The 14,036-nt window shown below is 40.2% G+C and overlaps 1 protein-coding gene across 1 annotated transcript in view; it reads left to right on the top strand.

The window, feature by feature from the left end:
• Window positions 1–13,394, top strand: part of gabrg3 (gamma-aminobutyric acid type A receptor subunit gamma3) — a gene marked incomplete at both ends in the record, with an annotated part of 61,425 nt that extends 48,031 nt beyond the window's left edge. The window contains 6 exons of the mRNA XM_079999953.1: window positions 220–440; window positions 2,618–2,700; window positions 7,820–7,957; window positions 8,757–8,909; window positions 11,514–11,713; window positions 13,119–13,394. Coding sequence (XP_079856079.1) covers window positions 220–440; window positions 2,618–2,700; window positions 7,820–7,957; window positions 8,757–8,909; window positions 11,514–11,713; window positions 13,119–13,394 — 1,071 coding nt within the window. The remainder of the gene's footprint in view (window positions 1–219; window positions 441–2,617; window positions 2,701–7,819; window positions 7,958–8,756; window positions 8,910–11,513; window positions 11,714–13,118) is intronic.
• Window positions 13,395–14,036: the final 642 nt, after the last annotated feature.

Below are 14,036 nucleotides of genomic sequence, written 5' to 3'. Positions count from 1 at the left end.
TCACGGTGAATCAGCCTCTGACTTGTGAATATTACAGTAAATGGTATGGTGCATGGTGTGTGTGTGTTTAGGGGCAGGGAGCTTGAGGAAAGGAAAGGAAATGCATAAATGTATAAAAATAATTTGTTCTCCTTCTAAACTGGCTAGTGCAGCTGTGTTTTGTTTATAAAATCAATTGGTTTCTTTAAAGACCTACCTGCCTTCTTTTCCCCCTTCCAGGAATACCAAATTGACATAATCTTCGCTCAGACCTGGACAGACAGTCGCCTCAGATATAACAGCACAATGAAAAGATTAACTCTGAACAGCAACATGGTCGGACTTATCTGGTTACCAGACACCATCTTCAGAAACTCCAAGACCGCCGATTCCCACTGGATTACCACACCCAACCAGCTCCTCAGAATATGGAACGATGGGAAGATACTCTACACCCTGAGGTAAAGGAATACAAAAGATTTTGTATTTTGTTTATTACCGTCATTTCTCCCCCAGTTTAAATGGGTTTAAATTGATTTTCCATGAGCTCATTTCACATAGAATAGACTGTTTGTTTATTTCTGTGTGATGTTATTCTCTTGTCTGATGCAATCTTCACATTTCCATGGTAAATATGGATGACGACAGTGTTTCAAAGCAGAATATGGAAATAGAAAACATCAATCAACATCAACGACGCATCATCAATGACAAATATCCAACCCAGGAAAACAACTTCATTGAGCTTTGTCTATAATTGTGATCGAACAATAATATGAATAATGCTGTAAACTGTCAAGAGCCACATACTGTATGAGTCTATTAGGTGATGTTTTCTTCTCATTGATAAATGGAGTAGATAAACTTAAGTCTTGTGGTAGAACGGTAAAAGGTCCAAAGTCCAAAGATCGCATGCACAGAGTATCTATGAATGGTTGCACCATAAATGTGGGATGTTATTTGTATCAGACATAGGAAAGATTATCAAGATCATTTTGCCAACTCAGTGGAGTCACACCCTCTCTATCTTAGTTCCTCATATATCCATAGCACATGCTGGCGAATTTAACCTATTGAATTCAAAGGTCAACAGACCAATTACCAGACCATTAACTAATGGCTCTCCGGCCTCAAAGGTTCCTCAACCGCAGCTGTGTGGATCGCACCGAGCCCAGAAAGATTCCTCCATTGGTCCCTCTCCACAATGTGGACTTTGTGTATAATATGTAATAAATAAGGTGTGGGTGCACTTGGGTGTACTTAAGAGACAGCAACAAGTTTATTTGAAATTACCAAAAAAAAATATTGATGGATGAGAGCAGTTATCACAGATTTTTGCTATTGAAGATATTCTGTGTTTAATGTTATCTCATTTATTAAGGTTACAATGGAATCACTCTCTCTGAGTCCAGACACTCTCCCTGATGGAACTATATCGATATTCACTCTTCAAAGGAACAGGAGACATTCGGGGGTAATATTTGTTGATGGCGTGAGGGAAAGACAATGAAATTCCAAAATGTATTAATTGTGCCTTTGCACAGTAAACACAGATGACATTTCGCAATGAACGGCAATCCCGCTTGGGGGATTCTTCAGTGTTGCTTTACCCTTCTGACAAAGAAATTAGGTGACGTCATCAGAGAGAATACATATTACGGTAAAAAAAAAATGTAAATACAAACTGAATAGATTCTCAATTAAAGTTGTACTTCAGAGCAGTCCAGCAGATTAAGATGTTAGTTTGTAACCTTGCATCATGTGACGGGTGTAATTGCTTGTTTTGATAACGATAATTTTAGATAAATATATATATTTTTTTTAAATAAAGGTGATACGGGTAATAGTTGTAGATGTTTTAATGTTTGAAAATGACTCATATCTAATGGGGTGGAAAATGGCCACACAAAAAATATAGTCAGGGTTCAATACATTAGCTAATAATTTGTTCCTTTTTTCATAAATATCCGAAATAATTTAATTAAGAACTGTTTTCTCTGTCGCGTGGTGTGACAAATAAAGATTCCTCTTCTTCTCCATCCTCTTCTTCTTCTATTATCAGTGACGGGGTGGAATGGTTATGCTAGACAAACAAACATCAAACATTATTAAACATCAAATCATCAATAATATCATAATTTACCAGCTTTTGAATTGAGATCCTCTGAAGGCTTAAACGATGTAACTTTTTTTTTCATGATGCCACATAAAGCAACAGTTCATTCGTTTTGGAGGGAAAATAAGTTTGGTGTGACGGGGGAAAGTGAAACTGAAGCGACACAAATCTATTTGAAGTTTTAAAAAGTTATTAAACTCCACTTTAAATAACGTTTTCTCATATAGTATGTTAAGAATTAATCTAAAATTAATGTTTTGTAGCTTGGTAAACGTGTTGGCAGATTATTGTGTTTTATAGACTTGTTAATGTTAAATAATATGAACCGCAATGACACTCCTTCCATAGATCGACTCCGCCGACTGTATCTTTCGTTTTTTTCTGCAGGTGGAAGGATGCTCACTACCCTGCCTCTAAAATAAACCAATGCAACATTTCAGCGCTGTAATTCCACCGCCTTCACCACCACCAGAGGTTGGAGTTCTTAGCGGGGCCCTAATCGTCTTGCCTTGTTCTTCGCAGACTGACCATTAATGCAGAATGCCAACTGCAGCTTCACAACTTCCCCATGGATGAGCACTCATGTCCGCTGATATTCTCCAGCTGTGAGTACATCACGCCCTATGCCTTTTCTCTGTCGGCTTCCATTTTGTTTTCATTTTGTTTTTCTCTTGTGACAGCCAGTGTGGTTCTGATTTACAACGTCTTGTATTTATGGGTGTGTATGGGACAGGTTGCAACTGTGCTGTACATATAATAGCAGTCAAAGGCACCATTTCCTTTTTAGTGTTAAGGTTTAAATTTGTATGTGCAGCATACTTCCCCCTTCCCGCCAGGCTTCTTTTTATTTCCACGACGCAATATATCTGAGGTCAATTAAAATGATTTTCATCACAACTTGTTATCAATCTCTGGGACCTGGCTTTCAAAACTGTAGAAATGTGTATGGCAGTGGTAATAAAAGTACCACGTGTTCTACTGAACTGAGAGCTAGTGGAACAGCCCAGTAAAAATATCATTAATAGGATTTTTTGGTAATATACTGTATATAGAGTCGGGTTGATTGCAATTTAGGATACTCTACACCATATATTGGCTGTCAGACATGGCGGCAAATTGAAATGAAGTGCTGCGTAACTAGACCGACAGTATATGATGAAAAATCACAAAGACCACAAGGGTTCCAACTGGTTTTGTGGTGAAAATAAACACAAGGCTTATAAAAGTCCCAGCCCCCTCCAACAGCGTAACATATTGTTGTCCTTGTCAGATGTCATGTCATTTTTCTACTTTTCTTCAATCCGCCCATTTCGTTAACCGGGGGCTGGAGTCCATCCCAGCTGGGTATGGACCCCGAACAGCACCCCAGTGCATCGTAGGGTCACACACATTCACCCATCCACACCAAAGGGTACGTCAGGGTCTCCAATTAAGCTGATCTGATGTCGTGTTGGGAAACCAAACATCAAGGAGAAACCAAGATGCCCGGGCAGAAACATGCAAACTCCATGCAGACAGATTCAAGGTGCATGATCTGAACCACCTCTGTGGGGTTCAGTATTGATTTCAGTCTCAGTGCATCCGGAAACTGTTCTCTTTTTTCTTTTTCTTTTTTTTATGTTGAAAAATAAGTATACTTAAGTGTGTGTTATTTTAAAGCAGTGGCGGAGCGCCATTACCTTCAAGGCATTCAGACACTTTCACAGCGTCACAAGGCCTTTACTACTGCCAGCAGAGTTTTCAGGCCCCCAGCTTTCCTGTGCAATTGGGATACTTAGGTTTTTTTTTTGCACAATAGTGGGTTGTACAATAGGATGAAAGGTGGCCTTCTTGAGAATTTCCTTCGGCAAAGACAGGGAATATGGTGGAATCAGATGGAACTTGTTTAATACTTAATAAATGACAAGGATCTCAAAGAATCTGAATTAAACAAACTTAAGCTAGTAATAGTTAATATGGTTAGTTAATATAGTTAATATATAGCTAATAATAGTTCAGTTTCAAGAGTTGACACTTTTTCTCTGTTTGGTTATTACTGGGAAGCATGTCTATTTTTATTATCTGGAAGGCAATCATCAGCAAGTCAAATAGGTAAGCTGAAATCATTTTTATTGCAAAAATAAATAGAAATATGTACTGTGGTTATGATTGTCCATCCATAATATGATCAATAACATCATGGGAACCCCGAGCCCAGTGGTGTAACTACAGACAGTCCAACCGTTGCAGCTGCATACACTAAAAATACATGTATGGGAAAATATACTTTTTATCACTTAGGCATTGACATACCCAAGGTAGGGTACTTTTTCACTTGATCCCTGAATGGAAATTTTTCTTTTTATGCAGAACAGCCCCAGTGGAAGGGTTTCAGTTTATTCACTTCCAATCACTATGGCTTGTGTGCGCGAAATTGCTGCAGCTTTTTTCCTGTAGCTGCTCCCGCTGGTAAAAGGTGATATCGCTGTCAGATTTGTCAGATTTGCTTGACATTTCCTGCAGGGAGCTGCAAAGTGCTGATGACAGTGCAAACAATAGAGCTTTATACCAAATTTGAGACCTCTCTTAAAAGCACAAATGTAGAACAAAAAAATGATTTCTTCTTTCCTGCAGTTTCTCCGGTCGTTTGAGTGATGTTAAGCGATATTTTCTGTGGCGGATTCCTCTTAAGCGTAGAAGTTTTACGACTCTTCTGTCAAAGCATAAATAATCAGAGTGCATGAAGGGTTTATGTCATAGGTATGATGAGGATAAGTGAATAGAACCAAATGCTTATGAGTAATTATGAGCTATGAGTATAATTATGAGTACTAATCAGCCCATTGCTGTGATAAAATATATTCTTCCATATCTAGTCAGGCATATACAACACAATACCCAAAATTGGTTTTAGACAGACAAGTCTAAAACAGTCACATGTTCAAGTCCTGTTTTTTTTCATTTCCTTGAATCAAGTGAGACAACCAGGCTTATGGCTTCAAGGAGATAAATCGTTGGATGAGGAATGCAGTGTTGGAGGACTTGAGGGTTCAATGCCAGGTCATGTTTTGAAAGCCGGCAACCCACGGCTGCAGTTAAAAAACGCCCAGAGACCAGGGCTGAGCGTGAAGGTGATCCGGTGGACTGATGGTTCAGACTCTGTCTTCTAGCACTGCCGTGACTGGTTCCAGTCCTGATATTCCGTGTTGTTGCTTTAATCAAATGATTGCGGGAGGCGACCAAGCTCCATACGACTCAGTGGCTCAAAGCTGCTGTCGGAGGGCTTTGGGGTTCAATGGCCACAGGCTTTGATGCCAGGTCTTTTGAAAGCTGGCAACACAAGTGCAAGTTTAAAAGCTCCCCGGGACCTGGGTGCAGTGTGAAGGTGACCGGATGGTGTGATGGTACAGGTTCAAGTCCTGATGTTTCCATACATGTCCTATTCCTTGAATAAAGGACATGATCAGAGGACACAACCAAGGTTCATATCATCATTCTAGTGCAAATTCTGTAAATTTCACATAGGTGCTGTATGGCATTATGTAGATGTTGTAAATTTTTCAGGTCATCTGTTTGAAAGCAGATTTATTAAAAGCTACCACATCTTTCCTGACATGTTAAGTTCTACCATCGGCAGGAAGATCTGTGGCATTTGGAAGCGCTTTCACAACGCAAAGCATCAGTTCTACAGAGAGTCAGCGTCAAACAAAAACCAGTGGAAGGGCATTGGGTTTTCAGTGGGGGATTACGTTATTATTTAAAGTCTTGAACAGTGTTATATTTGTTGCTTTAGTTAGACTTGTTAGAGGCTTTTACAACTAACTGTCAGAAAGAGAACGTCTAGGACAACGACAACATCTTAGGACACCAGACCCCAGACATAAAGATCACCCACTTTCTTCTCACACCCGTGTCAGTGTCAGTGTCAGTGTCTGTGTGCTCCTCTCATTCCTTCAACAGTCTTGTATGATATCTATACTCTTTGGAAGTAGTTTGTATTTCATCTGCAAGCCCTCGCCAGAGAGTTTGATCTGAGTTCGTGAGCCAGATGCATAAAGTTGAGATAGAGTCCAAAACCACTCTCACTCTGAACTGCATCCATTATGCTCCATAGATTGCAGAGCAATTACGCCATTCTCACGAAACTTGTGATGAGTCACATAGCCACTAGTGCCTTTCAACACAGCAGTGTTTTTTAACTGCAAATTTCTGAAAACACCTCATAAACAGCAGGTATGTTTGCTCCTCGTGAATTCTATATCCTATTTGTGCAGAAACTGTACAACTATCTTTTACTCTCCATGACAGGAATGAGGCCTGTAGCATTTAAACTCATTTGGCCACGTGGTGTCACTGTTAAAATAAATAATAATAAACACAAAAACATGAACTACTCCAAAAACTCTTGTTTGATCACAATGACATTTTAGGTGTTTTGTGGTATCGTGATATCCTAGAAATGCCATGCGACCTGCAGTCTAACACAGCAGCTTGATTTCTCATACCATTTGACTTTGCACAATCGATGTGCAAATTAATGAATTTGAATGAATTTCATGAAAACCACGTCATAAACAGGAAGTAATTTGTTCATCAACGTGATATGAGATTTGCAGTATTTTAGGCTGTAGACTGTACTGAGCTATTTAGCTGCAACTTCTTAATTTGAATTTGATGCGTCCTATCATACGCTGATATTAGTAGTTGGAGCACATATGTCAGTTAATTATAATTCCTGGCGTGTGTTACGATGTGACAGAGGACATTGAACAGGCTGCCACTCTGACTGGCAGCACGGACACCGCCACATCCACTGGGAATACACTGGGACACTGGAAAACTCCAGAAATACACGCTGTGTGCTCTCAGTCATTAGTGCAGTCTGCAACTGAGGAATTGTCAAAATTATAGAACTGGTTTCCTGCTCCCCGTGCAGACTATTAAATCTCCAAATCTGCACCACCCAGCAGCACCGATTGTGATTCATTTGATCCATATACTCACTTACAGATATTACTAAACACTCTTCTGGTTCCATGATGAGATGCCGTTTTCTGATTAGGGTGAATGTGCTTTTAGACCTTTTGGAGTCAATTAAAGCAAAGTGACAGAGGTGAATAGCACTAAAACACTTTGTTTTACACCTTAAGAGATTTTTAATTTTTTAAATGTCAGATAACAGAGTTTCCTGGTTAAAGTGTCAAATGCATTTTTAAGAATTCTTTGGAACTATTATGGAACAGTAATTTGTTAAGTTCTAACCACAAAATTGAACTAAAATTATTGATATGATTTAACATTTTCAAGCATTTAACAACTGGGAAAGCAACGTCCTCCACAGTTTTCTCTTTTTTTTTTTTAAGTGAAAGCCCATTGAAAGCATGTGCATGAAAGAATGAAAGCATGAAAGAATTTCTATATTTAGACATACTGTTGTTCTATTGTTTTCTAACCCTTTCAAGTCACGTGATCAATAGTAAAAAGGACTTCCAGCCACAACACTCACCATATGAAGGTCAGTCCCAGCATCAAGATGGATTCAGTACATTATTGAACCCAACCTCTCATTTACTCTATTTTCTCGCCGCCTCTGTCTTCATTCCACATGGCCCTTTCATTAGCTGGCCTTGGGCACAAGACAAATGTTGCCGTGGTTGCCCGCAGGTCTGTCTGCACGGGGCATCCATCACTTAGATGTCTGCTTTGGCACCCAGGGTCATAAACAGATGCTCTGTGTAATTGCAGACGGATACCCGCGAGATGAGATGATTTACAAGTGGAGGAAGAACTCCGTGGAGGCCGCTGACCAGAAGTCCTGGCGACTGTACCAATTTGATTTCATGGGCTTGAGGAACACTTCAGACGTAATAAAGACGACGGCAGGTAAAGCCCTGGATGTCCTAAATACATTCATCGTCAAGATTAAAGTTCTTGGACTCTCGTTTTACATTTTCACCAACATAAAAACAATTCTTTTATCTTTCTCTTTTGATTCTTTTCAACACTGCACTTTACAAGCTCTACCAATTCCTCATAAAGTCACAGCAGTCTTTTAATTGGGAAAAAAAAAAATGCTGCATCTAATAGGGAGGATTGACCTTTAGTGGCGAGACCAAAGTGTATAATTAAAAACTACAACAAACAGGCTGAACCCGACAGCTGGTGACAGCACACTCCGAAAGCTGCTGATGAGGAGAACAGGGTCGCGGGTGCCAAACTCATGTTCATTGGGAACAGAGATGCGGTAGCGGTAGCGATTGTACTGTAATAGACTCTATTTTCCTCTATTTTTAAGTCACTTCTGCACAAAGTCTGCTGCACAAAGTTTGACAGTCAACTTAAAAAAAATAAGCCGACTCACTGAGGGTGCCTTTTGTCATGCATAAAAGGAAACAAACTCACGGCAATGATCATTATGTTCAGTAATTATGTTCTTTGTCTAAATGGATTACCCAGCAAATACTGTACACTATATATTTTTTCATTATATATTAGAGTTTTTCTTAGGATGGTATTTGTGTGAAGTCCATTGACACATTTATTTTAATTAATCGAATGAAAGAACTTTAAGTGATGATATGACCCTTCTGTCCTTCACTGTGGTGGCACAACTCTTTTAAAAGTGTTTGTCAAGCTTCACATGATTTTCTGATTTCCATATATAACGTCATGATCCTGACAGGCGACTACGTGGTGATGACCATCTACTTTGACCTGAGACGGAGGATGGGGTACTTCACCATCCAGACGTACATCCCTTGCATCCTCACTGTGGTCCTCTCCTGGGTTTCCTTCTGGATAAAGAAAGACGCCACGCCGGCCAGAACGGCATTAGGTACGTTACACCTACGTCCCTTTCCCTCAAATGACAACTGATAACCACTGCCGGATACAGACCTCTCCTCGAACTTTTAAGAATTGTGTTTAAATTGTATGGCTGCGTGCTTTGCTTGATCCTGTACTGTTGCGGACCTGTCTTGCCGATTGAGCCTGAATCACCATCCATTTGCTTCTCATGTTTTATTTATTTCTACTTTTTTTTTTTTTTTTTGTATGTACACCCCTCCCATTTGATCTTATGAAGTCCTGTGGAACATTTTGGTGAAGGTAAATTGATTTCAGACTTCTAATTTTTCCATTTTCATTTTTTTTTCAAATGTTTCCTCATCGACATGTGACATTGATGCTGTCATCCTGCAACATGCGTTAAGACTGTCCATGAGACTTTGGAATATTAATGTATGCCTAATATTAAGTAATTACGATCTCAAAAGTCTGACAAGCTACATTTATATATGTCCACTCATCAATCAAAAGAAAAACCCAGTTATTCAGCGCTCAGTACAATAATTTTAAAGTCCACTTTAGTGAAAGGGTGCTGTTAATTTTTGTTTGTTGTTTACCAATACCAATAGAAGTGTCTGGTGTCTTTATTTTGGCTTAGTTTCACTTAATGTAATATCATTTACGCCTAGAATGTTGTCACATAGTGCCGGTATCACTTCAGTGTGTTATTAGAAATATTACTTGAAGCATTCAGGGAAGTTGTTGGACAGACAGGCAGACACGGGTTCATTAAGACCCAGCCATAAAGGACCGGAAAAGGGAACGGGAGCTGAGTGCAATTCATCGGAAAAATTAAAGAACCCGCCGTGTCTAGAGCTTAAGAAAGTGCGGGAAATATAGATATTTGCTTTTCTAGGCGTCTTTTTTAATCAATGGTGTTCAATTGAGGGGAAGGAGGGGAGCCTGGTAATGGAATAGAAGACACAGAACAAGGAGTGCCGATAAAAAGACCATGTTGAGCCAGCAGTGAGGGAGAATAAATAGCTTCTCATTTGGAAATGTGGTTGAATATCCTAATGGCAAACGACAAATAAAAATAACTTTCAGAATCCATCAATGCAATTCCAACCTGTTGTGTCCAATATCAGAGACAGTAGTCAAATCAAATTTTGGCCAATTATAAAAGTGTTTCTCAGAGTTAACCGGTGCTTAAATACAATGTTCGTCCTTTGAATCGGTGCCACCGTATCAGCCGAACACAGGCAAAGGTAGGGCTAATCACTGTGGCGAGCAGGGGCCGAGGGAAAAGTGCGCAATGGCCGCCTGAAATAGACAGGCCCCGCTTGTTGCCATGGAAACCCTGGCAAAAAACAGTGTCACTTTTTTTTTTTTTTTCCCTCTCCGAGGCATCCCTATGATTTGGAGGTGGGAGACAGATGGGGGCATCAAATGGGGGAGAGAATGAAACAAGGTTGAGATACCAGAGGAATCACAAGCAATTTCCACTTCCTGCCGCAGTTTCTCCTCTTACCCGTGAATCTGAGGGCTCCGCTCATGTGCGGTCATGGTGCCACATCGCCAACATTTTCATTCTAAGGTTTTTGCGCTAGATCTCTGCCTACTGGTTTTACCAAGTTGCCTGACTTTGAGTAGCAGCTATATTTTATCATTTTGACTTTATTCATTCATTCATTCGTCCATGCATGCATTCATTCATTCATTCATCCATCCATCCATCCATCCATCCCTCCATCCATCCATCCATTCATTCATTCATTCATTCATTCATTCTATTTAATAAATAACAAACACAAATTGCCTAAATCTGATAATCCGTTGTGAACATCACCCTAAATTTCTAGGTTTGACTAAATTGGGTTAGGGTTGGGGTTGTGTGTAGCACACAGCGATGGTGAGGCTTGTCTTGCATTTCCACGCGGAAGTGGGAAAGTATGATCCACGTCCCAGAGAATCAGGCGCCGCTCCTTAACAGTTCACGCCTCTGGTCGCTCTAGATCTGCATGATGCAGAGAGGTCTTGAAAACTTTGTTTCGTGCCAGTGGACATTCACCTCATGTCAGCTTTTAGAAAGGCAGGAACATTGGTAGGAAACTTGCTACAAGTTCCGTAAAGTTCGGGTCAGGGTTGTCATTTTATCAGTTCAGCTTTGTAAAGCAATTTAGAAAATGCAGTCAGCAGAACGTTTTATTTTAATGAAAAAGTCAAACATGGTCATGCTTATAAACACTAAGATACTAATAATAGGTCACAACATCCTCAATCTGTTGCAAAGTGAAAGCCAAATCAACGCAAATTAATAATGGTATCTAGTTCATCATAGCCAGTTACATGCCAGAAATCTGATAACCGCAATGTACACATGCTGCTTTAAATTGTGTTTACCCTTTCAACAGATATGGTGTGAGCAGGTTTATTACTAAATTTAACATTAGGTCTAATCTAGTTAGTACGAACTTAAAAGTTCTCATTTGCCAGCAGAATTTGGCAGCAGAATTGCTGGCCTATAATGCAAACAGATGCTGTATGGTATAGTCCAAATGAATGCCAATTTAAACAGAAATCAGAACCCGTGGAGCCCTATCCTAAATTTTGAGCAGTCTGAGCTTGTTTCTGAGTCTGTCTCTTCCTCCAGGGATCACCACCGTGCTGACCATGACAACCCTCAGCACCGTGGCCAGGACGTCGCTGCCGCGGGTCTCCTACGTCACCGCCATGGACCTCTTTGTCACCGTCTGCTTCCTCTTTGTCTTCGCTGCACTGATGGAATACGCCACGTTAAATTACTACTCGTATAGTGTTCGAAGACCTAGCTACAGCAAGACAAAGAGACCGGTAAGCTTCCCTATGAATAAGACACGTAAATGTAAATTCCAATATCTATATTCATCACAATGTCAATCATCCTCTGCCAGATTGGGGGAGAAAGCTCTAAATTGTTACAAAACTGGCTGTTTTCTTTATTTCAAGATTCAAGATTCAAGAGGTTTATTTGTCACAAACATATACATACTTTCATACACATATGCAGTGAAATGTCTTTGCAATGCACCCGGAGATTATGCACAATAGCTACTAAACCGAACATAATAGACAACCTAATTCCTGCCTAGCTAACTAACTGAACTAACTGATTCCCAAAATGTGATGCAGTTAGTGAAAAGAATAATATAAATGAAATTAAAAAAAAAAATCAAACAAGACTCAAAAAGATAATACAATGTGGGGGGGTACAAAATAGAAGGGAATAGGCTTACGTATGTATATGCTATAGGCTATTTGTATATACAGATATGTGCAGTAAAGTGCATGTGGATAAGGGAATATGGAGATATACAGTACAGTATACAAAAGTACAACACAGCAATACAGTAACACTGAACAGAACAGCAATACAGCACAGTATGCAGTAACCCAGAACAGTGATACAGTATGCAGTACAGTATGCTACATACAGTACAGTAAGGCAGTGGGGCCTGTGTGAGTGACTTTGTGGTGAGTTCAGCATTGACAGTTCTTATGGCTGGCGAGAAGAATTTATTTAGAGAACATGCCAATCCTAGTTTAACTAACTTTGATCGACACGTAGACTTAGCTACAGTTTTGGATAAATATTTTCATATTCATACTGTATCTATACCCCATCATGTTGTTTGGTAGTTAATATCCATCTTGTCTGTAGTGCTGTCAGCAGGCTGGGCTGGGCATACAACACAGTGTATTTATATTCCATTATACAGAATATATATTATATTAGACAGAGTTATTCTGCAAGTGGAGTTAAAATTCGCAACCTTCAAAGTCAATCTTGAATAATCATCAAGAACCGCTTACAAGACAGTAACTCCGTCCGCCACAGCATATCTGTTATGGTGGCCACCAATCCCCCTCTTCAGAGTACAATCTTTCCATGTTTTGATCAACTAAACAATGAATCGTCATCGTTTCTCCAAGAGGGGGATAATCACCACATGATGTGTCCACCTTTTGAGCGCGTTATATGTCCAGCCCTGAGTGCACAGGATTGGTCCAAATTAGTGCAGATGTATGGGACAAATACACAAATGTATCATGGTGCCTCCAAGCAGCAGAATTGCTCCACAGTCACCCACAAGCCCCTTCAATGCACAGGTATAGCACAAGCCCCTCCACATGGCACCGCAGCTGCAGAAGAACCTTGAAACCACAAATTCCAGCTTGTCTACTCTTACAAATCTCTTGTCTTCTTGCTTTTCAGAATTACTCGGTCCTTGATGTGGGACCACCGAACACAGTCATCGCACTCAACAATGCCATTTACTGGCAGGAATTCGAGGACGCCTGTGTCTACGAGTGCCTGGACGGGAAAGACTGCCAGAGCTTCTTCTGCTGCTATGAGGAATGCAAGGACGGTGCGTGGCGGAAAGGTCGAGTCCATATCGATTTACTGGAACTAGACGCGTACTCCCGCGTCTTTTTCCCCACGTCCTTCCTGCTGTTCAACGTGGTCTACTGGGTGGGATACCTCTACCTCTAGCATACGACTCCTAGAGGACAACGTGGTGTAATAACAATAAGAAGAGACTTAAAAAAGGTAAACAAAGAAAGACTGAAAAACAACTACCTGGACATCTGTAACGTACCGTTGTCATGAGAGCAGCTTTCCAGAAGCAGGCCTTTCTCTTTGCAGAGACACCTCGCTTTGCTTTCTTCAGGTATAGAATTGCGACGCTTTGATTCCCATCATAGAATTGAGCAATCAAGGGCAGAAGGGAGTGGAAGGACTGTTCCCGACTTCTCAGTCCAAACAATGGCTTTCTGTCGTGTGTGAGGCTTAAAACGTTGGGATTATCTTCTCCAGCCATCAGTCAAAACCAGTCAATCTGAGGATCTTTTAACCACTCACAGTGCCTTCCTGTGGAGGGGTAGTGACTATTAGCTACAATAATCAGGGAAATCATGATCAACACAGAGCCTGGCTTTGACTGATGGCTTTCGTAATAAACCGTCCCTTATCACTTCATGCAACTTTTTTTTTTTTTACCAGAAAGTAATTACTAATTCCACCGACTAACTATTATCAATGCTATAAATGCCCCTTTAAACCATTTAATTAGTCACTCTTTACAAGGAGAAAACAAAGTTATTTGTGCTTAGGTTTTTTTGTATTTATGTCTTT

The sequence above is a fragment of the Zeus faber genome, assembly GCF_960531495.2.
Source record: "Zeus faber genome assembly, chromosome: 1".
NCBI lineage: Eukaryota > Metazoa > Chordata > Actinopteri > Zeiformes > Zeidae > Zeus > Zeus faber.
The sequence above is the reverse complement of the archived record's forward strand: the minus strand, read 5'-3'. Positions and strand labels throughout refer to the sequence as shown.